The sequence below is a fragment of the Serinus canaria genome, chromosome 1 (assembly GCF_022539315.1).
Source record: "Serinus canaria isolate serCan28SL12 chromosome 1, serCan2020, whole genome shotgun sequence".
Lineage (NCBI taxonomy): Eukaryota > Metazoa > Chordata > Aves > Passeriformes > Fringillidae > Serinus > Serinus canaria.
Window position 1 is genome coordinate 84,785,832 of NC_066313.1, and position 24,865 is coordinate 84,810,696.

At 39.2% G+C, this 24,865-nt stretch overlaps 1 protein-coding gene and 1 non-coding gene across 2 annotated transcripts; both read right to left on the reverse strand.

The window, feature by feature from the left end:
- Positions 1 to 1,653: 1,653 nt before the first annotated feature.
- On the reverse strand, positions 1,654 to 24,291 carry RNF149 (ring finger protein 149). Its single transcript, XM_030233953.2, has 8 exons — positions 23,705 to 24,291; positions 16,106 to 16,356; positions 13,115 to 13,183; positions 10,179 to 10,261; positions 9,597 to 9,693; positions 6,749 to 6,944; positions 4,366 to 6,393; positions 1,654 to 2,232 (listed from the first exon to the last, which is right to left on the reverse strand). The coding sequence occupies exons 1-7, from the start codon at positions 24,168 to 24,170 to the stop codon at positions 6,335 to 6,337; spliced, it is 1,221 nt and encodes a 406-aa protein (XP_030089813.1). The 5' UTR covers positions 24,171 to 24,291; the 3' UTR covers positions 1,654 to 2,232; positions 4,366 to 6,334.
- Positions 3,946 to 4,058, reverse strand: LOC115484897 (small nucleolar RNA SNORD89). Its single transcript, XR_003945631.1, has one exon. It is a non-coding gene; the product is annotated as a small nucleolar RNA SNORD89 (small nucleolar RNA).
- Positions 24,292 to 24,865: the final 574 nt, after the last annotated feature.

The window sequence follows — 24,865 nt, forward strand, 5'->3', positions numbered from 1 at the left end:
TGCCAGCAGCAGTTGAAATACTATACCTTACATGCTTTTAAAAATCTTTCACTTAGGAAAGAGGGTCACATTTCTTCCATGAACTTCTCACTTCCAAATTTGCACGGGCAGTTGCTATGTATGTTCCAAAGTTAAAGAGCCTCTTACTTCTAGAGCACAGAGGCAGAGTAGCTTTCATGTTAGATGCCAGATATTGGGGAAACTGGAGAGGGAGTCTGCTAAACTATAATTTTAAACTGATAGTAGAGTAGCTGCTGTTATATTTAAGCCCTGAGACTGAAAAGGAAAGTTGGAAAGAAACAAGTTCTAATTTAATGCTGCTTGCTAAATGAAAGTTGTTTAAATCTGCATCTGCTTCTCAAATTTTTAGGAACTACGTGACCAATAATGCAAAGTAAATACAGTCTTTTGGCTTTTTGTTTCCAAGAAGTTTGGGATATGAAAGTGCTTGGATTGATAGGATTTTCAGTCTCTTGTCTCACTTAATACAATCTTTCAGTAAGTCATATGAGAAATGTTCTGTAGTCATTAGGGCTTGGACTTGTGCAGCTTTCCAGTTAAAATGTATCAGGTGAACTAGAGGAACACTTACTTAAGATCTGTTCCAGTTCTAGACATTACTTCCAAACCCAATATATTTGTTATCAGGCATTTTTAGTTGCAACACTTAGAGCACAAGCTGGTTTAAAATTAGACCTTAATGTTTTCTGTCTACTAAAGCTGAAGCCCAATTTGACTATATGCTGTGTAGCAGTACTCCTCTTTAAAAACATACATACATTTGAGACTAGTGTCATAGACTAATGTCATAGTGCTGCTATGATATTACAGCCAAAGTCTAGCTGTTCTGCATCTTCGCTGTATTTGCTCGAGTTGTACTCATACATGGACTCTTTATAGTTCTGTGACAAATCCAAGGATGAGGGACTTACCAAGAAATTTTATGATTTTATCATAGGTATGTCTGAGACATTAATTTCAGAGCCCTGTGGTACTGGGGAAATGCAGGGTGGCCTTTGTGAGAAGAAGGCTGCCCTGGTTCCAGGCCCAGGCAGGACAAGCTGGCACAGCAGAGCCCTCAGCCAGGCTGGTGACAATTCAGTGGAGTGGTCTATACCTGATGGAGAAGATCCACACTGAAGGAGCTCCTAAAGAACTGCTGCTCCTTGGAAGGAGCTCAGGATGGAACAGGGCAAAAGGGTGAGGAGGGAACAGCAGAGATCACCTGTTACAGGCTCACCCCCCCTGCCCCCTCAACAATCCTGCCACCATGGAAGGGAGAAGTGTCAGCTTATACAGGGGTAGTTTTAGTCCTCTACTACCCAACTCACAAACTAATTTATTGCCACTTCAAAGAAATCTTCATGAAGTCACATCTCTTGTGCCTGTGATGGCAATTGGTAACTATTTCTTATCTTGACCCACTAGTTCTTCCATCAATTTTCCCCCTACTGCCAACGCAGCCAGCCAAGGTTAGCCCAGCCCTCCCAGGTATTGGTGACATGGGGAAAGCACCACATGCTGAAAGGGGCTCCCCCATAGCTAACCAGCATCAAATTAATCTTGTTTTGTGCCATGCTAGTGGTGTGTGTCTCAGATCCATTTCCTAAGTGTACCAAAGAACAAAAAACCCTCCAACTTCACAGACATTGCTCTTTAAAAGGTCTGTATAATTTATTATGGAATTTCAGCTTTTAGCCATTAAGTTACAACAACAATGCATAACTTGACATTCTTACAACTGTACATACACAATGGAAAAGACAAGTGCTTAATCCAAACAATGCAACCAAATTAGTTCAAGGTTACAATAAAAGACTGTTGTGAATAGTTTTTTACAGACTAGCAAATTCAAATAGATCTCTGCAGGTATGTTTATGTTTCAAAGTTTTGGAGTTAAGCTTCAGACTAACAAAATGATGGAAACTTACTCTGCTCTTCTGAATTAAGGATATGCTCATTTAAAAATGCAGTAACATTACCATGTTTCAGATGGTGAAAAGGAGCTTCAGGTCCAATGGAAGTATAATGAACAGTCTCAGGCAATGCACTCTTCACACAAATACATGCAATTATAAAGGCATTCTACTTTAAAAACTTTCTTAAATCAAGTTTTGCAATACAGTAGGATATCTGAGGAGAGATCAGGACCCATACTGAACAAAACCAAAAGCCTTCAGCTTGATTTGTGCACTTTTAATCAATTCCAATTCTCAAATCTTCACATATCACCTGTGAGAGAAAAGAACATATCCAGTAAAGATCAGTCTCAAAGACAAGTTACAATTTTTTACAGGCATTCAGTTAAAAAAAAAATTAAGCTGACATATTCCATTTCAGGAACTGTAATTCACCATGGCCCTATTATAAAACTGCAACCTTTCAACTTACCCAAGGGGACAGTCTTGTTGGACTCTGCCCAACTACAAATGGCTGGTTGTAGAGGAACTTTGCAGGACGGCCAAAAAACCTCAATGACTATTCCCAAATCAATAGGTAATTAAAAAACAGCTTTGCACACTTGACAAAGGTGTTGCAATAGTGTTTCTCTGTGCCAGTTACAACCTAAACAGGACCGGAATTCCCAACAGGCCAGCTTTGGTAGGAATATACTGGTATGCACTTCATTAAGTCAGCATGGATTAAAGGCATTTCCACTGTAGATAAATTATCCTACAACTCCTCCAATAGACCTCCAAAATCTAGCCCTAATTACTGGCAACAGGCTACTGGACTACATTCACATACAACGTGGGGGTAAGAGGCAGGGAAAAGGAGGTACTGCTATCCTATCAAACTTGTCTAGTACATGCCAAGAATCTCCTCCAAGCATTGCTTAGAGCCAAAGGATCCAGTCTAGCAGTCATTAGCAAAAGAAAATCCAGACTTTCCAGTTAAATTGGTACTGCAAGTAATTAAACCATGAACATGCTTTTAGATCTGAAATGTCTATGGTTCATTTTTGCTTGCTATCAAGTCTGAAAGACAGTTAAGACAATTATTTACTACCAAGTTTTTTCCAGTTTGTTATATGTAGACTATTATTAATAAACTAAAATTTCTAAACAAAGAGAGACCTCCAGTTTTTCTTTAAAACAGCAACTCATTTTGACATGTTCATAGCTCCTTTTGTGAAAAAAAACCAAAAAAACCACATTAAATCACTTAACTTCACTAAATTTCTCCCTAACAGAAACAGCAGCTGTAGCACAGCCATACCAATTAACACAACACTAATAAAACTTACTCCACCAGCATCCCCTAGTTCTGCTAGGGATTTTTCCCAAGGGATTTATTCAGCATCACTATTGAGGGGCTTTAGACTTCCTGTGGGCTCTGTAATTTAGCATTTGTATAATGATACCACAGGAATGCCTCCAATAAGCAGCACTCTGCCTGATTACAGCAAAATCAAACAAAGGGACAGAAGTGTCCAAGATAAGTTCCTGCATGTTTTACGTAAACTGTGCAGCTAGGAAGAGAAAAGTGATGAGGGCAGGGGGAGCCAGCAGGAGCCCACAACACACACAGCTGCAGCTCCCACTAGGCAGGACATGGCTGAAGCAGCAGTGGTGGATTATAGCTTTCCCAAACGGAAGGGAAGGGAGTCAGGAGGCACCTATCCTACAAAAAGGGGTGAGGGGATGAAAAAAAACACTCATTAGTTCTGACCTTCATACAAGCTTTTAGTAGGTAAAGTGTCAGAAACTAGCAATACCAGTTTGATCCAATTTAGTGGGGATCCAGATCAGCAAACTCTGTGCACCTGTATTTACAGCAGCCTATACCCGTTTACTCAACATAATAGATAAGCTGGAACAGCAGGTCCTATGCTTCTTGTTTCTAAGCTTCTCTTGCTACTGTTTTAAGCTCCCTGGATTGTCTTTTTCCTGCCCTGTACTTTTCATCCTACCTCTCTTTTTACTAATGCATGTCAGCTCTTTGACTGAGGTCAGACCAGTGATTCGCTTCGGATGATTTTTGTCATTGTGCTTCCAAGGAGAGCAAACTGCTTGCTGGAGGCACTGCAATTCGGCCTTTTGTCATCACTCCTCAGCAGCACAGCTGGCCTCACAAGACTTAACTATATCAAAGATCAACTATCTGCAAATCTATTTGACTGAAACAACTGTAACTATTTTTGTGAATGACTGAAATGAAACAGGTGCAGTGCCAGCATGTGAAACAGACCTCAGGAGTCTTCACACTCAGATATTTTAAGTCAGCACACACCAGATTTTATAAGCACACTTTTCAGTTTGCAGGTTCCTTAGCTATTCTTCCATCTTTCTGCCAGATCTCAGATTTAATTCTTAAGAAAAGCTTTTGGTTTTATAGGTATTACATAAAAGCTCAAGTACTTACCACAGTTCTCCTCTCCAGAATGAATACTGTGCTGTAGGTATCAGCAAGACACAATCCACAGACTGACAACACTTCTCTTGATAACTTCTCTTTTGGTTCCTCCTTGAGCTAGAATTTAAACCCTCTCAACATTTACTACATCAATGTTCAGTTTTGTGTTAAAGAAGAGGGAGAAGACTTTTTAATATTGAAGAGATAGTTAAAAAGGCAGTTCTGGAAATGTTGATAAGCTTCTTTTGGAGACGTAAGTGTCCCTACACATTGTCTGCTTTAGTTGTGGGTTGTTTATTTATTTGTTCAGTTTTGGAGATGGCTGGTCAGTCATATTCCATTCTCATGTGCTTCTTGTAAGATAAAGGCATCACAAAAACTTGCACCTGCTGGTGACATCAGAACTACAACCTGACAGTTTTCCAGTAAACCTAAAAGTTATACTCCTACAGGGAAGAGGCAGACTTTTTTTTTAAGTTAGCATTAACAGGAATTTTTTTGAAGGAAATTTAGGATGAAACATCTGCTCTGCAAAGTAGAAGTTCAGATTATATTTCCCCCTCTGTCATTTCTGGAACATTAATTTTAAAATTAAAAAAAAGTTATTGCTTCTATTGAAGCTCAATGTAAGTTAGAAAAAGAATTGCATATTTTCTTAAAAACATTCCAAATATACATTTTAAAAACAAAATGCACTCTAAAACAAATGTCTAGTGAAAGACACTGTTTTAAGCAATCTGTAGCAACAGCTTTACAAAAGAAAATTGAGGAATGTAGCATATTATTTATAATATGACAATGCTAAAATCCTAAACAATTCACTTAACACCCTTAAGTAATGTTTTAAATATACATATTTCTTTACAAAACAGTTTAGCAATTCCTTATACCACTTACAGTATATAAATATTTGAATAAGAGGTCATAATGGGAGATGCCAGGGTTTATATTTACTCTCAGATGCTTCAGATTTCTTAAGTGTTTTACTATAAGGCACAGTACTGCTAATCTAAAAGAAAGGAATAAAAGCTAACTGCAAACCCAGTCAAAACTCCTAATGTGGAATATCCAAGAGAATTCCAGCATCTCTATGCAAAGGAAAAGAAAAGCAAAACAAACCCAACCTTTGTATTTCTTAAGAAACAGTTTCAATTTGTACATAAAGTGGGTCAGGATGGGAACAGGAGCAAGAAGAAATTATGTAAATTCTTATAAATAGACTAATAAATATATTTTAGCCATAATTAGCCCTTTACCTCTGTTTTAAGATTGAAAGAGGTAACCATGTGTGCATATACTAAATGTCTACATGCTCAGCACGTGAAGACCACCTAGCACAACCTATTACTGCCAACTTCAGTATAGAAAGCTAGCAAGATGGAGAAGGTTTCCTTTTCTCAGCATCCACTCTGAGTAGAACACATTACAAGACAGAATAAGTATTTGTTACATGTTGCAACCAGCAATTTTTCCATCACAAGAAAAGGATATGCAACATATCCATTAAGTTATTTGATTCCTTCAAGGTAATGTCTTTTCTAAGAATATTCATCTCCAATTACAACAGTTCAGAACTTTCAGAACATTTTAATAATCATAGCTTGTAAGTGTTCTTCGTGTGTACATACTGAATGTAAATAGTGCATCCAAAATATTTAATCATTCTACATTATTTTCACTGCCTAGTCTTCATCTTTGTTACAGCCCTCTGGAACACAATGACATTGCAACAATGCTTACAGAAAAAGGGTTATTGCATTTTTTTTCTAGGATGAGACATCCAGAGGAGATTTTATAAAATCCTCCTGTGTACAAAATTCTTAGTTATTAGCCCTTTTGGAACACCAGCTAGAAAAGTTTGAAAGGAAAAATAATTTACATTGTTATTTTTTCTGTTCACTAGACAAAAGTCCATACTAATTAAATAAAAAATAATAGTTCTTCAACAGTCTATTCAAGAGATTTTCCATGAAGCAGTTCAGTGGGAATTTCCATTAGATAGATGTTCTCCATGCCGGTTATTACTGGCATCCAAATCTAGAAATCAGGAATTAAAAGAAAAATTGTTTGTTGCTTTACCATTTTGATATGCTTTATCTGTTACATTAATCCATACTCTGGCTAAAAACTTCATACTCATATATATCTCAGGTTCTTGAGATTCTCTGGGTAATCCTCTTAAGACACTGCTTACATCTTTCCTTTCCCCAAGCCCAGTTATTTCCAGCTCGACAGAGTTCCTTAAAAATCTGCTTGTATTTTTTGATGACCAGTAGTGACACCACTCAGTCTGCTCCGCACTGCAGTACTAACTGCTCACACCAGCTAGAGAAGGGCTTCTAATGCAATGTCTAGTGCTAAGATTTGTCCAGTGAAACATTGAATTACTTACCAAGCAATGCTGTGGTTTCCCCTGCATCCTCTTTTAAGCTGGTACACTGCAATACAGACTCATTAGTGGAGGAAGCTGACAATTCGCTTACTTCGTTTCTGTCATCATCTTGCAAAGCAATACTCAGACTTCCGACTGAAACGCTGCCACTTATGGATTCAGGTATTGGAACTTCAAGTACATCTTCAGGGTCCCCCTTCGAAATTAAACATATTTAACTGTCACTTTTGTCTACCATCAGACATCAACATTTCTCCATGTCACCTTTTGTAACCTCACCTTATTGAAAAAAAGACCATTTTTTTAGCTATTACGTGTGCACTCCTGAGAATAGTGTTGATATTGTCTACTTTCAAGGTTATTGTCTGACTGCAAGAAAGAAAGCCAACCAAAAGAAAAGCCATTTCTCCAAAGCCACTGCAAAGCCAAGAGCAGGAAGAGTCCACCCACTCAGCCTTTTGGATGGATTACTTCAACACTGTAGCAACAGTATTGCTGAAGGTTAGGAGCAGGCTCAGCACATACAAAGTCCCCATCAAGGAAACCTATTAATCCTTTTGAGTTTGCAGAAGTCTCCAAGTCCTGTTTTTTCACTATAGTAGTTGGCCAAGTTTTTTTTTTTTTACTAGGTTGCACAAACATCTACATCAGAACCAAATTCTCTCCTCCCCTATTTCCAACCTAACTTTAAGTCTGTTCCAAAAACACAAAAACACTGGCTTGTCACTTTGCAGGAATGCAACATCTGCATCACAGGCAAAGGGATCTATTTCACCTATTGTATAGCATGAGCTATACAACTTGGAATTAATTTTCAGAATGGATCAAATTCCTATACATACAGTTCTGTTTCTACAATTAAACAGACTACCTTTACTGCCATGGATATACTGATGTAATTATACATAAGCAATTATACTGCAGTTTAAGTAGCTATTCTTTTTGCTTACTAGCAAGTATTTTTTCCTTCCTCAAACAACTAGCAAAGACCCATCTTAAAATTTAAGAAATTTTGGGCTGATTCTTTCATTAACATCAAATCAGCATAATTTAAAACATACTGAATTTTAACGAGCTATAGACATGATACAATTGAACATAATCTTTACATTTGTAGACGGGAGGGGGCATTAATGATTTGGTTTCCAAAACTTAAACAGTTAAATTAGCACTGTAACTACAAAATTCAGTAATGCTCTACAAAATCAGTCAGACATGCTGAACTGCAGTTCTTTCTCTCATAAAAAATAGCAAAATGAAGAAGTAGACCACTGAAGTCTGCTCTTTACAAAAGCCATGTCATAAGACTTAGCGCCTTTTTCCTACTTCAAGCCTTTAAAAATGTAAAAGCATCTGAAGTATTTGTTGTCCATAACTGAACCAAGCCTTGAGCCTCTCTGCAGAAGGTTTAGTATGTTTCTATAAGGCTGTACATTCTTTTCTGTAGGTTCAGAGCGCAGTGCTGAAAGAAGCTGCCTTGCTCTTTGCACTTCTTTTCTTCACATCAGTAAAAAAATTCAGGCAATCACTCCACAGACTAGACTGGGCAACCTGGATCAACTGAAAATTAAGCTTGAAGAAAATTCCTGAATGGTTTCCCACATTATTAGGTTCAGTGAGACTTGAACGACTGATGCAAACACAGGATCCATTTGCCTCATTTCATTAGAAAAATGAAGTGGATTTCTCTGTTTAACATAATCCCACTCAATCTGCTTTCCAAAAATCATTTTAGCCAAAAAGCAGAGGAGTTATTACTGTTCCTGGTTGGGCTTAGTACCAGTATCCTCTGCTACAGCACAAATTCAGGGAATATAATTATTCTAAAGGTGCCAGTATTTCAGTTTCCAGCCTGTATTCAAAAAGGTAAGTCCTTCTGCATATAACACAAGATACATCAATCCAAAGAACCGAATGTGAGCAGAAACCAAGCTGCTAATATAACAATCTTAAAGTAGCAATAGGTATTCCACATGACGAGATTGCAACTCCCAGGTAAAGTCTGACTTAACTCACAGAAGCATCAAAACATGCTATGTTACATAGCAAGAGTATTGTCCCCTTTAACAAAACATAACAGTAATTTCTAACACTCTTCCACAGATCTGGTAAGTCTCTGCAATGAAGTAAGAGAAAAGGTAGTCAAAACACAGATCTAGTGTATGAAAGGAAAGGCCCTGAAACCAAAAAACCAGCTTTATTTTCTAGAGATCTCTGTAGCTCAGTAGGAGATAAGAGAGGTACATTCTTGCCTATAGTATTTTAGTGGAGCTCAAGACTATTTATCAACAGTGACTGAGTAACCTACCGCATGTGTCTTCATCTCTCTTTTCTGGTGCTGTCAGAAAGAAATGAGAGCACATCATTTTCTCTACTTAACCCATTTCTGATGAATGTCTTTAGGAAGGTTTTAAGTACTGGCTCATTTACAGGGATAAATCATGGAGCATATGTGGAAGTACATAAACATTCTATGTAGAAAAACTGTAATTTCTTCCTCTGAATCACAGTTCTCAACAACATCAAATGTAAGTTCTAAATTTATTTAATTCAGTTATATTTTTGCTGCCTGAGCCAACAGTCTCACCTCTGCTTCAAATTCCTTAACATCATCAGCTGGAGATAGAAAAAACTGGTTATCAAAGAAGATTCATAAGCTGCTCAATATATTTAAGCTCTTGCCCATAAAATTCACTTATTTTCTGGTTTTCATTCAATTACTCTTTGCATCTTTGCCCAGCTTCTCAAGTCTTGACAAATAACAGCTGCTCTTATTATGAACAGTTTCCTGAAGTTTGCTTCCTAGACTGTACTTCAGCTTTGAAGATTATAGTAATGTGCAACATACCCAGTATCCCAGAGCTTTGATAACATCTAGTTTACACATTGGACAAGTTCGGTGGTCCAAAAGCCAAGGATCAATGCATGTTCTATGGAAGATGTGCCTAAAGAAAAGAAATGCTCTTTAGAACTTACCATGAAAGCCACACACCCCTCCTTCAAACAGTGTGCAAGTTAACACATTAAAAATAAACCCTTCCTTTATAATCTTTATAAACCCTTCCTTTATAAACCAATTAGCTGCTGCTCAATTTACTAGTACAGACACGGTTCTGGAAACCTTTTTGTTCATGCCAGCTTTCTGAAGAGGAGATGCTAATAACCACAAAGACACCATGCAGTTATCAGTTCAAGTGTACAGTTCTAATTTAAGCAAGCTCTACTTCACCCCTACAGTTCTCCCAATTGCTACCTTGCCCCCACATACATATGAAGTGCTACATGGTCTCACAGTGTCCTTCAACATTTAACAGCCATACAAATTGCAGCTTCAGGTCTGCCACCAGAGGTTCAGAAGAATTTATAGGAAATTCATCTCAATTCTTCAGAAAAACATGCTAAAGAGTAAAGAATAACTATGACAACTCACTTGCATGGCAGAATTCGGACAGTGTCCTTCAGTTTGTAGTTCTCAATACACACAGCACAGTTTTCCACATCAACATCTAAACCCTAAATATGACAACACATTTAAGTGTATTACATTCACACTCATTACAGAACGAGCTTTGTGTAATAGCTAGCTTCAAAGAATGAAAAATATATTAAATGGTATAGCAAATTAAAAAATCTACCTCATTTAATTTGAGATTCTATCAAGAGGTGATTTGATCAAGTTATCAAATACTAAAAGCAGCCAAACCCAGATTTTCTAATTTAAATAACCATACGTGGCATCCTAAGTAATTCCATAAGTCTCACACATTGGCTTTGTTCATGGGAGCACAGGAATGTTTCAGTGGAAGGTAGCTATAAGATGAAAACATTTAAAGAAATCAGCACAAACCAAAGCACACAAACTAATTCTGAATTAACGGTCCCAAAGATTTCCAAGAGCAGGAAGAGATTTTTGGGGTTGAATACTGCAAACCTCTTCTTCACCTTTTTCCTTCTTCTACCACATCCTAGTAGATATTCCTTCATAGCCAGAAGAGAACACAAGTATGCAATTTGGGTTTAAAACCTTTCTCCAAGTTCACACTAGACAGAACATAATTTCTCCACTTCTACTTTTATCTAAGGGTTAAATATCTTTTCTAACAGGTCTTCTAACATGCCTTCTTGAAGCCATGCTTAGAGTTGCAGTGTAAATATGATGGATAGCTACAAATACAAGAAAAATAAACCAACTTTATTTGGGCTGCATAAATTCTAGAAGAACTGACGGAGGGAAAACTCCTCTGCTTTCATTCCCCCAAAAATTAGTATTTTTGATTTACAACTTAGTAAAGCACTTCAGTTTCAATACAAACATTTAAACTAATTAGTTCTGCAAGGAAACTTTCAAGTTCAAGGCCAATATTTCACTCCTTTGCATGCTATCAATTTACACAATTAATGCCTTAAATTCCCAAGTAAATTACGTTAAGACTGTTTTTTTACGTAAGCAAAGATAAGAGAAGTGCTTATTCTATAACAAGTTATTTTTTATTCAGTACAAGAGGCAAAATCTAAGCACACCATATGTAGCACATACTCAAATGAGTGTCCATTTTACAATAATCCCATAAGCTTCTCAGGAAAAATCTACATGATAGTAAATACATTTTTAATATATGACCTATTTTTAGTTAAATATCTCAGCCTCAAGTGAGAATAACAAAAGACTGTTCTGCATCACAATCAAAGAAACAGACTCTTTAAATGGCTGAAAGGAAATATTTAAAATGTTTAAATATTTAAAAATATTTAAAAATGTACATTTACAGAGTAAGACAGGACAAATGTCCAGACAAATTTATAAAAATACCTCTGCATCAGTAAGCTACATAAATTTGCTGATAGCAGGTTGATTCAAATCACATTAATGATATCTACCACACACAAATGCTCTATTTTAACAGAGAGATTTTAACCTTATCTCATTCTATTCTTCTTAATGAACATGGCACTCATAGGAATAATCAACATAAGGTATAACAACAAATTCCCCCATTTTATTTACTTTAGTCAAGGGTCTATTTATTGGAAGGAACTCCCTGTATACTGCAAAAATTGCACAATACAAATCTTATTTGGAGGATTTTACTGAAAAACAATTTTAAAAGCTGTTAACATCTTCTGTGTGGTTTTTAACATGGGTTTCATCATGACCCTTCTACGTCCCTTTCTTCCTATGCTGACATTATGCTTTGATAGTGCTTTACACAAGCTTGGGTTCAATTCTGGCTTTCTTGATCTCTAACGTCACCATCGTATGAATTGAAGTATGAATATCCCTCTTCATATTTGCTAAACTCCATCAAAAAATAACCTAATTAAAAGTAAGAAATAGTTGTAAAACACAATTTAAGCACGTTTGTAAAGCACAATTTAAGCATAGAAGGAAAAGGCAACTGAGTGCAAAGACACTTTTAGGATTTTTTAAGTTTCAAAACTGATTTACTAAATGAAGGACATATCCTCTGTAGCATATGACCTGAACAGAACAGCTTCTGCTAGACTACTGCTTTTAAAGGTTTTACATATCAATGTCCTTTCTCACTTTGATTTTATTCATAGACTTAAAAATAACCTAATCATTGTTTTTCATCTCCAAGTAAATCAGACCTTAAATAAAAACTCAGCAAGTAAGACAAGGGTTGAGGAGAAAAAAAATCCTATGTAGCAGCAGAAATCTAGTCAGAAGCTAATTTTGCATCTAGGATCAGCACTGTTGAAACTCCAACTAAAATATTTTCTTTCAAAATGTTGGCTTTTTCTACTTCAGTTATTCTAATACAGCTGAGTTTAGGCCGTACGCTGTCAAAGCCAACTTCTTAAAAGGTACTTTAATTGTTAGATTAGCTTAATTTCAGAACATAGAAATGTATTTTAAAAAATTTATGCTTCAGGTTAAGCCTACAAAGCTCCTTAACCTATTATAAATCAAAAGATGAAACAAGTGTTTTATTTTTAAAAGCTTTTTATATTTTTAAGGCCTTCTGATCAATAAGGTGATGAATGTTCTTTTAAGAAAACAGAACATTACATCAGCTGTAAGAACTGCACGGAAGTATTTTGCAATTCACTTGTTGATGTTTTCAAGTGCTGAAAAGATAACAATGTTTCCTCATCTCTATCTTACCAGTCCCCTAGACATTCCACATAACCAGATATTATTTGCAACAAAGTAGCCTTAATTTCATGAGAGGTTCAAGTTGGACTCCTTAATTTTAAATTCTGCCTTTTAAGCATTGGCCCTGACATAAGCCTAGAATCGTATGTCACACTGCAATTATGTTGTGGTAATTTTAGTTTTAAATTCTTTGAAAACATTACAACCATTTTTAAAACTTACAGCAATAACCAGAGACACTGAATTACCTTTTCTCCACGTTTCACTGTATGCAGCTGAAGCTGGCTGATGGCTCTCTTGGTTTCTTTCCTATGTCCCTTGAAATAAGATTTTAAGTGTTAGTATAGACAGTAGTTTCAGGAATTACATTTCCAAGTTTTTAAATACTTTCCACGTGGATTACTGAGTCTTCTAAATGTGTCTAAAAATTAAATTGATCTCTGGGCAATGAATTAGTTTATAAACTATTTCCAGGCAGCAGATGTTCAGTAAGTTGTGCTCCTGAGGCTCTGTAAGCACCCTGCTCGCACGAGCAGCCCCAGCCGTGCGGGGTTAGCTGAGCACACCGGCAGCCGCAGTCCCGCATCCTGACTGCCCTGCCGGCATTAAAGCCCTTCCCACACAGGAAAGCTGAAACCCGTGCAGGCTTTAGAGGCAAGCAGAGCTGTAACAACAGCCATATAACCAGACCTTCCAGTTAGGCAAGCCCATGAGCAAGCACACTGTATGTTTGGCACCAGCCTGGGAGAAGGTGGAATCCTGCCAGGTAGCCTACGCTGACCACCAGGTCAAAACGCTGCTTGTAGCTATTAATACTTCCCCCCAGTTAAACACTGTCTCCTGCACTGGACAAAGCTTTGCACTGAAAGGACACATTATGCAAAGGAGATGACAAGAAAGGCTTTACAGACATGATCCACCATACTGGACTTCTATGCAGTATAATTATGCTCAGAGGGGAAGCAAGAAAAGAAAGCAGTACTGTAGTCCAAGACAAAGTGCTAGCTACTGCAAGAAACTGAAAAACTAAACACTCCCAGTTGACAGATGCTGACCTGTCTAGCAGCAGCCCTCAGCAAAGAAATATCATAAAGGAATAAAAACCCCAAACCCATAATGGCATCTTTTCTCTGTAAGAATTATGACATATATAATTTTACAAATGTATAGTACTGAAAATTGGGATTTTTAAATTTTTATGGTGTTAAAGATAAGTAGTCTGAAAGGTCTCCCAGAAATGACAAAACAAGCAGCAGAAGCCTATTCCACATTCTCAAGGTTTTCTGCACAGTCCTGCTTTCACCTTCAGAAGCAAGGACATCTTCTGTAATTTTACTGCTAAACTGATACTAGAATAAACCTTAAGATACTCATCTTCATCTTCAGTTGGCAGTTACACTTGAGCTTGCTTTAAAGCATAACATATTTAGTTTTAGTTTTAATTGAGTCCGTAAGCCAAACAAAACAAGATTTGGGTAAGAAAGTGGCTTTTGTTTCCAAAATTTCTTTAAGACTCTTAATAATACATCTCACCTAATATCGTCAAAGCATTTTCCAACTTTGCATTATTTTTATTTTCAATGGCTATTTTAGAAGAGAAGGAAATGAGAAAAGGGCATAACCTTCTAATGCTAGACAGTTTCATTTAAGAGGCATTCAGATGACAAGCACTTGCAAAATCTAATAGCATTTGGATGACAATAGCAAAATCCTATTAAGTGTCTGTGGCACAAGTTTCTTAGAAACATCACATTCACATCTTTAAAACTAAAGCACATCACATGATGCTTCATAAAGCATGTGAACTTTCCTATCTGTGAACTATTTAAAAGGCAACAGGAAGAAGCAACTTTCTTCACCAAACAACTGTTACAACAGAGAAACACATCCCTTTTCCTATAAATGCTTCTCAAAAATTTTGTTTTCCCAAAAGTATTCTCAGAAAGTAAATGCTAAGTTTTAAAGCTTAATAAAAAAGATTCTAGGAAACCAAAATTTCAGGGAGACCACAAGGTTAACCAATACAGAAATCCTGTGTGTTATCCTCAGTTATTGAAAAGAGAAATTAAGTATTTTCCTAGAAGAGTCCTCTAGGCCCTAAACAGAATTCAGACTTCTGAAAGCAAACAAAAATCCCTTCCTTTCTCCCCCAAAGCTAGAATCTACATTGTCAAGGAAAAGGCAGGAGAAGTCCACATTCTAAGCACTAGCTGAAGCATTTTTTTTTTCCTGAACTGAGGATTAAAAAAAAAAAGAAAGAACCTGCAAATGGTAGAGCTGCTGATGATCATGGAAGAAACCTATCTGCACTAGCTGAAAAGCAGAGGTAAGTGCCATTCTAAGGTATTTTCAAAATTCAGATGGACTTGCATCCTCAACAACTCCATGTAAGTCGTCCTCTTGATTGCAGGAGTCCAAAGGTCCCTTCCAGCCTAAACTGTTCTCTGATGAAGTACTTTCCTCAGGGGAAAAAGGTAAAGCTAGCCTTTTTTTTCTTGTAAGTGAGAAGGACAAATAAGGAGCAATATTACTCCTTCCAAACATCCTCAGCACTCTCACTGTTCTCAGTACCTTGAGTAGCCCAAGAGAGCTGAATCTCACCACACATGCACCTTCTAGACTGCCATAATTCAGTAACTCTACAGTGGATTACTGAGTCTTCTACAAGTACCAAAAGTAGTTTTCATAAAGCTCTAGAACTAAAAATTCTACCCTGAAGAACTTGTGGGTTTTATAAGAAAATAATAATAAAAAAAAAAAAACCAAACCAAAAAAAAAAAAAAAAAACCAAACCAAAAAAAAAAAAACCAAAAAAACAAAACCAAAAAAAAAACAAAACCAAAAAACTTACCAAAGTCTCTTTCCATTATAAAAGTCTGGTTAGTGAAGTTAGTACCTTCAAAATGAAAATTACTGAAGAATGAAAATAACTTTTCATATCAAAAGGAAGGAAGTTCAGTTAGGTGACAGATCACATAAGAAGCTGTTGTTGACAAGTGGCTAAATGTATTTCTCATTACTTCATATGAGCATCTAATAATTATAACTAATCAAACTTGTGATGCCAATTAGCATAGTGCTTATTAGCCTCACTGACTGTTGCCGAGCAGCATTCACAGTTAGCAAAATAGGAAGAAGGCACAGATCTTCAAGAATGCTCCAATAAACAATCAAAGGTAGACAACTGATTTGACACAAGGAGGAGGTAAATACTCTTAAGTGCCATTAGCTCCATTTACCTGGTTTCCAAACTGTGATCCCGTATAGAGGAAACGCTGTATATAGTAAAATATGAGCCAAGCAAGGGATATAATCATCATGGTGATGAAGGCGATGGCTACAAACACAACTGATTGACCACTAATGTATTCTTGCACATGTCGTGTGCCAACAACAATACTCATTGTTACTGGGATCCCTCTTCGTACTGGCTCCAATATCTCTATTCCTTTTGGATAGCCAACCATTATCACCACTGTATTTCCTGTTCCTGTTGGAAGGAATAAAAAAAGAAAAAAAGTCAGTAGTCACAGTGAAAATGTAGGCATTCTTGCTTGAGGGTAATTTGGCCTCTTCAGTTAAGATCAGCAAGAAAAGCTATAGGAAAGCCTCCAGTGCTTTTTTTCAGGCACAGCAGAATTGATATAAAGTTTACTGGTAAAGAATCCTTTATTTACTTTCAAAAACTCTCAAACACAAGATAAAGTTCAACAGATGCATCTTTACTGTTCAAGGCCTACAGTCATCAATCCACACTGAGGTAAGATGTGGAACCATGCAAAAAACCAGACAAGTCACACACAACCCATCTCAAAGCAGTTTAAGTTCTAGCTTGCAGCTCAGGAACAGCTGGTCTTTCATTTGTCAGCGTGGGAATTTTAGTTGCAGATGGAGACAGTATGTGAACACCACAGAGAGACACTTCAATTAAGTTAGAATCTGAATCTATAGCCCAATTACACTGGATGTATAAACAAAAGAGAAAAAGATTCATATATTTAATAATAAATTGAATAAGAAATTATTTTAAAAATTGAAATACTTACAGATTCTTTAATACTAAATATTCAAAATGTAATGAGACTTCATGACAAGGACTTGTCACGAAATACTTTGTGACTCTTTCAGGAGCAGCGAACAAAAGGATTTTTCTAATGCATTAGAAGTCTAGAGCTCTCAATTCATATGAAAGAAACCTAATTTCAAAAAAAACCCCAAAACCTTTAGGCAACCCCTTTAGGCAACTGCCACCAAAACTAGGAAGATACTTACAAGACTAACAAGCAAAATCCAAAGGCCTCTGTGACTGGTGTTTTACTCCATTATTTTTTCTGGAAGAATACCCAGTATTCTCAGAAATATCTAGCCCAAGTATTACAAAACAAATTATAGATAAATATACTTATTAAAAATGTCATGTTTTCACTGTTCTATTTCTATTTGAATAGTTCTTACTTTGTGTGTACCAACACTGCTGCCACCTTGGTAAGTCACAGCTTCATAGTTCACTTTGCTCTCCTACTTCTGAGAAAAAAAAGTGAAACTAGTCTTGATTCAGAGAGAAAGGAAGAAAAAGAGAGGGGTTTTCCTAGCTGAAAATCTAAAGCTGTAATGTTACAGCTACCTTTTCTAGATTCACAAAAGACTACCTACCTGCAACAAGACCTCCCCCTGAAGGGAGGTCTTTTTCTCTTCTGGCTGTGTTAGATTCCTTTTGGAGAAGCTATGTCAGAAAGAAATGGCTTCCTTATTTACAGCATTACATCAAATGGGGATTTTCAAAATTCAAAGCTACATTCTGGCCTCAGCCACCTCTGCCTACTAAGACAAAGAGTTATTTGCCTGAACTATTTAAACCAAATTCCTTTATTTGAGGAAGGAAAAAAAGCTGTCAAACTGCGACAGCTTTTCAATCTGGCCGCTCTGCTATCAAGAAGTTTGCAGAAGTTTCATTTTTGTATGTAGAACTCTTCCCTCCATAAGACATGTACAGTTTGGTCTGGATGAAAACTAAAGGTTCCAGGCATCAGCTGAATAAACCTCCCTTCTCAACTTCACCTTAACACAACCATCCCACCTCTGGTCACCTACTCTAAGAACCATTACACCTGTGTCTGCCAGATCCTGACCCAGCAAAAAGTGGATTTTCCTAATAGGGTTACAGTTACACCAACTTGTGCCTCCCCTCAGGCACCCCACTCTGCTCACCAGCAACACCCACCCCACCTATGCTGCCTTGCTTGGTGGGTGTGCTTGGAGACACAAAGCAGTGAAGCTGAAGACAGACAGACAACAAGCACCCAGGCTCCACTAATCATTTCCGCTCACCAACAATGTGTTGACCCACATGATACCCCAAGTCCAAGCATACAACAACTTGGTTAATTGATATTGTTCTTCTCTCTGAAACAGCACAAAAGCACCACCAGAGAGCCTCATGAAACTCAGAGAAGAGTGTGAAACACTCTCTGCTCTCTGACCCTGCACAACTCCACAAGGAGCTAGCAAGAAAAAAACATATGAAAGTGGGAATTTATCTTACATTGCAAAGAACTACTATCCCCATACCTAAATCAAGAAATTAGGTCCTGTGTCCTTAATCAATTTTAAGAGTTACAAATAACAGGAGGGGTGCCTGAGGACAGCCAGGGAATGGTACAAATGTTTTGGAAAGATTTATGTTGTTTCATCCAAGCTTAAGGAAGAAAAGGAAGTTTCAAGATTAGAGGCAGCCTGGATTTTTAATCAGTAAATTTCCACCTCAGTCCTGAAATCTTAAGTCAGTTTAATCCTGCTACCTGATTCTCTGCACTGTTTCTAATGATGAAGTATTTAAAACCCCCCCACAACAATAACTATTGTCCTTCTCTGCTTTGTCAACAGAATGCCCAACTATCAGACAGTTATTTCCTTGAAATGAAAGTCAGGCTACTTTCGCACAATGGCTGCTAGACGGTGTGACACCTTCCACTTTTGGAATTAACATAAACATACTGTACATTTTTAAATAAATACCCATTTAAACCATTTTAACAGTTTTAAAGATTTGGTGATGAACCTGCCGTAAAAAATACATGCAACTAAACAGAGGCCTTGAAGGTCATGAGACAGAAGGGGAAGAAGAGAAGAATAATTGCAATCCATGATTACAAAAGGAACAAGAGCAGTCCCAGAGAAGCAGTTGCCCTGAGCAGCCTGTAACACTAAGGCTTTTAACTCATTCCTTGCTAATTTTAGCCTGCTGTTCTGAAACTCATTATTCAAAGACTGAAATGATGGTGAGTCATTCCATCACCTTCTTCAACTGCCACACAACTCAGACACCTCAAATCACATTTATAAAGAAAACTTCAAGCGTCACCTATATGCATCTACTGAAAGCATGTTGTATTGGCTTTGCCCTTCCATAACCTTCTAGTTTTACAATAAATAATCACATTTTTACTCTGCTAAACTTTTTTTTCTAGGTTTGATTGATGCTTCCTTCAGTGAAATTGGGTCCACTTTAAATTTGGTCTGTGCTTTTTTAACATTACCAGGGCTAGCAGATCCTTCAGATACTTGCAAAAAAGGGGCAAATTTGGAACTCTGAAGATGAAGGTATGTTTCCTGCCAGTGTAGACAATTTCACTGCTACGACTCCCAGTATTTTCTTGCAAAAGGAAACCAGCACTCTACTGATGAGGAAGAAGTAGGACAGGTACAGATCTTGATTGCAGGCACACCAAACTACCTTTATTCCCATTCATGCTTAGAGATTAAGAAGATATTTTTCTGTCATCCAGAAACTGATCACAGACACACCCTACTTTCTGTCCTCCTGAGAAATGTCAGAAAGATCCCAGAGTTTCACCATCTTAGTAGAAATGTTTAAGGTCAGTCCATTGGTTTACTTAAGCACAAGCACCCTACTAATGCTGCCACAACTAACATCAAATATTCTTTTTAGCTCCTGTTCCAAACAAATGCTAACAGTACACTAACAATCTCATAACAAGCTTTGTCTTAACCATCTACCCCAAACTCACCTAATCCCTGGTGCATTGTATTTTCACCTGCCTCAAGGAGGATATATAACCACTGGTACACATACTCTTTCCACCTGAGTTCCAATACATATGCACTTTTATCTATAAGACAGATATAAGCAGTTACTCCTGCTTCTTCAGAACAGCATTACTAGCTCAACATCATACAGTCATGTGTTACTAAAGCTAGCCACTGTCCTTTCAGCAGTTACAGTACCAGAAACTTTCAGTAGAAAAGAGCCATAATACAGAAATTATGCACCACTTGAGAATCCTGAGTAGTCCTGGAAGCAGTGTAACAAAGAGTTGAACTACATGCCAAGATAACTCCAACTCTGCTGCTTTGGAGATGCCAAGAACTTATAGAATTGGGAGCACAAAGTAATTTGCATCTGTATTGTTCAATACATGTGCATTTAAAAAAACACGACAATGGAGGAAAGAACTAGTTGGATGTATGTTGGCAATCAAAGACTATTTTCATTATGTAGCCAGTCATACACTCAAATTAAGTCCCAAGCTTCCCTTAAATTCACAAACCATGAATTAAAGCCCTAATCCAGACCTACCTCAAACTATTACAGCCACTGCCTCCCATCCCTGTGTGTCAAGCAAAACCGCATTTCATTCCACAGTCTACAATAAGGTGACTTATGCTCTGATCAGGATCACCAAATCCTAGCTTGGGGGGGTACAGAGGTGGTTGAGTGCCCAGCATGAAGTGGAACAGGAAAACTACAGAACCAGAAGACCTTGTTTTCTTTCCATTGCAATATACCTCTGCCTCCCCCTAACTTCTGAACCAGAACTGAGCCTCTGACTCTCCTTAGTCTGGTCTCTACAACACTCAGCACTTTGCCTCTCCAGATTCCTCTCCAACCCACTCCCAGCTAATATTTAGGTGCAATATTTATTTTGGCTTTGGAAAGCAATTTGAAGCTTCTGTATTGTATTAAGTTCACCATCATCACCAAAAATGAACAGAGTTAGGACTGCCTGCCAAGTCTGTAAAACTGAAGTCTGAATTTATGCCATTCAGATTCAGTAAATGAAGTACAACTCCCCAAGCCATTTAGGTAAAATGAGAGGCTTTCAATGGAAAAATCTTCTCAGCCACACATGAAATTGTGTCACTATTACTTTCCTCGAGGAGAGGAGTCATCCAGCATTTTGAACAATGTAATTTGGACAGAGAGCAAAGGCTTGAAATGAGACACATCAGTAGAGTCACATTTGCAAAACCTTCTTTTGGAAGAAAGGGCAGGATTTCAAGGCTACACATTGAAATTCTCGACTCTCTTATTCCAAAACTTTAGTTAGAATCCCTACTCACTGCACTCATGAAGATTACAAGGTGAAAAATGCAGATTATTTGAAACATTTGTCCTTTTTCAAACACTTTGACGCTAGCTATAAGAAATCATTTCTTCACCTAATCAAAAACCTTTCTTTTTACTAAGGGTGAAACATGCCTAAAACCACCAAAAGACAACCAAAAAACCAGCACACATGTATCACATACATCCCAGAAAATTCAAAGGGTAGGTTTTCCAGGAGGAGAATGAAAAGATGGCACTGAGATCACAAAAGCTGTCTATCACCTTCACATAATTTGGGCTGCATCTCTGCCAGCCAAAGCCACTGTTCCATCTCACATCATTTTCAGTGCCACTAATTGCAAATGCATTAAGCGGATTTTACTTATGCATGTAACTCCACTCCTTAGTAACTGCACTGCAGATTTTCCAGAGTATTTATCCTCAGCACTCCTCCCAGAAGGAAAGCTTGCTTCCTTATGTGCCAGTTCACAAATCCCGTCATAGAAATGAAAATGTAGATCCTGTTAACTACAGCTTTACCTTGCACATTCTTCCCTGCCAGTCTTCCACAGACCTTTCCATCATCTCCCTTCAAATAACCTAAGATTTAAAACACTAACAGTGTTTATTCCCTTTATTTCCAAAGTGCACTGAAAGTGTTTAAACATTTGCATGTCTGAAAGTGTCAACCATGAAACAAGTATTTATGACTTCATCACAGCTCGTAATTATATTGCAATATATTATAATCCTATTCAAACAATCGTAAGGTCAAACCTGCATTTATGAAGTCAGTATAAATACAAATACATTATTGTACATTATGCACTATACTAAACCACACTCTCTACATAGGTTGAACTTTCATCAGTAACATTCTGCCAGTTCAAGGAAAAAAAAAACCCAGCAAGCAGTCAGAGAGCACTTCTCTTTAGACCACTGGCAGATGTAACCATACTAATGAAGTCCAAAACTGAGGATTAAGCCCAAGAAGGTCTTCTGTAGCACAAACATAACAGCAGAAAAGAGAATTTTTTAAAAAAATATATAAAATAAGCAAAATGGGAGAAGCAGGAAAAAAATTCAACAAAAGAGCAAATAGTATTTATGAGATGTTACAATAGGGAATGGAGAAGAATGAGGAAAAAAAAAATTCTACTAATTGGCCAATACAGGGTGAAAACAAAAAAAAAGAAACTGTTTCAGATGAAAGCAGTATTACACAACAAAGTATCTTAATCACCACCTAGGACCAAAACCAAAGGTTCATTTTATCTAGCATCTCACCTCCACTTTCACAGGGAACTAAGAATACGAAATGGGCCAGGCTGATCTCAAGCAAGCAGTAGACTAAGAACAATAATCATGATTCCAATCCCCCAGTTGGTGCCACTGGGTATTCCAAGAGGAGAGACCTGTTTTCCAATAGATAAATCACACGTGCAGTAGAGCAACAGCTCCCTAGCCGAGATTTTCAGCTTACTACACTAAGAAAATAAGTTTGTTTCCTTTAGAAACACATTACGGCTTTACTTCATTCAAGTCCTTGCTCCTTCCCTTCCTCACAACTAGCAATCAGAGCCCGGGCAGTAATAAACTCATTGTAGCAAAACCATGTGAAGCACACAATTCCAGAATTTTTTACTTAGTTTGCCTTGTCTTCACATCCTCCTCTGAAGACCTTCCAGTTTCTCAAGAATCTACAAAAGCAAACATTTTACTGCCAGGTTTTGAGGATTTTTTCATCTCTTTGATTTAAGCATGTAATATTGTCATAACCATAAAAATTCAGCAAGTCTTTTGTGTCATAGCCCAAACGGGGACCGTAGTGACAGAACATCTGGATTCCTATCTCGACAAAAATCACAGAACCTTTCTGCAGGCTACACAGCAGCTGTAGTACTCTGAGACAGGCCAACATCCTTTTCCAGGATTCAGTTTTCCTAATGCGTTTGCGAGCGTTTAAGGATTACCTGATGCTTACACCTCTCACTCGCAACAGACCTGCGCAGGAGAGGACGATGAAGCTAATACAACAAAGCCTGTTCTAAAGATATCTTCAAATAGCTAGAGCTGTACACCTTCAAAAGCACCTGAAGGCACCTTCGGGATATCTGGTGAGTTTCCACACGGCCTGCAGAAAGCGGCCTACCTGTGACCGCTGTAGCCATTCTGCCAGAGGGTACCAGGCAAAAAGGTATCGCTAAAGGAAATCCAAACCCCCCACCCCAGTCTGCCACACGACTGCCGGTCCCGATGGCTGTGCCGCATTTCCTCCCCAACGCCCGGCCCGTAACTTGGGAGACAGAGGACGGTCCCGGCTTTTTCCCTAGCGTGGCTTACAGGAAGAGAAAACAAAATCCCGGTTTTCTGTACGATTTTTACAGGGATTTCTGCCTCCCTACATCCCCATTCCACACCGCATCACCGATGCGGGCCGGCGTTAGACAAAGCGATCCCCCCGACCCCCCGGCGAGCGCGGGGAGCTCACCCAGGTGGGACATAGAGACGGTGCTGTTGCCGAATCGGGCCTCGTTGTAGATGACCACAGCGGCCGCCCGCTTCCGCGCCGCGTTGGTGACCTTGTCCTTGAAAGTGCAGCCGCCGCGGGCCACCAGGGCGATCCAGGTCGGCGGGTCGCCCTCGGGGGGCCCGCGGCCACCGGGAGGCAGCGGCACGTCGTAGTCGGTGTCGGGGGCGCAGCCCTCCATGTGGCGCGGCGAGGCGCCGCGGGGAATGCCCACATGGCCCCGAGCGCTCTCCTTGGGCGAGCTGTCCCCGTAGCGGCCGCTCTCCGTGCTGCCGTGCACCGTGCGGTTGCTGAGCGGCTCCACGTAGGCCGTGCTCACCCACGCCGTGTACCACTCCAGCGCCCGGGCGCCCGCGCACGGCGGCGGCGGCGCCCCCAACGCCACCAGCGCCGCCGCCACCAGCGCCAGCCGGGCGCGACGCACCATGGCCCGGCCGCCCCCGCCGCGGACAAGAGAAGCGTGCGCAGGTCGCTCGGCCACCGCCGCCGCCGGCGCGCTCTGCGCCGCGGCCGCTCCGCGCCGCGCAGGTACCCGCGGTGCCGCCCGGGGCGGAGCCCGCCCGCCGCGGCTGAGGGTGAGCAGGGGGCCGGGCCAGGCCGCCCCGCCCCGCGGCATGCCGGGAGAGGGGGGGCCGGCACACTAGGTAGGCGGGAGGGGCTAATCGCGGCCAGCGGCTTGAGGCCGCCCTGGCGTCAGCTACAGGGTCTGAAAATCAATTAGGTTGGAAAAGACCTCTGAGGTAATTGAATTCAATCTATGATCGAGCACCGCCATGTCAGCTAGACCATGGCACTCAGCCCCACGTCTAGTCTTTCCTTAAACACTCCTAGACCAGGTGACTCCACCGCTTTCCTGGGCAGCTCACTTCAATGTCTCACACCCTTTCTGTGAAGAAATTCCTCCTAGTATCCAACTTGAACCCACCCTGGCGCAGCTTGAGGCTGTGTCTTCCTGTACTGTCGCTGGTTGCCTGGGAGAAGAGGCCGACCCCCATCTGGCTACAACCTCCTTTCATGTGGCTGTAGAATGGCAAGGTCTCCCCTGACCCTCCTTTTCTCCAGGCTAAACAAACCCAGCTCCCAAAGCTGCTTCCCACAGGACGTGTGTTCCGACCCCTTCAC

Excerpts from the sequence above, each read along its gene's own strand:
- RNF149 (XM_030233953.2), bottom strand. The coding sequence starts at position 24,170 with ATGGTGCGTCGCGCCCGGCTGGCGCTGGTGGCGGCGGCGCTGGTGGCG. Across the intron at positions 13,184-16,105 it reads GATCACAGTTTGGAAACCAG|GGACATAGGAAAGAAACCAA; the intron begins GTAAATGGAGCT and ends TCTTATTTCAAG. Across the intron at positions 10,262-13,114 it reads CAGTGAAACGTGGAGAAAAG|GGTTTAGATGTTGATGTGGA; the intron begins GTAATTCAGTGT and ends TGTCATATTTAG.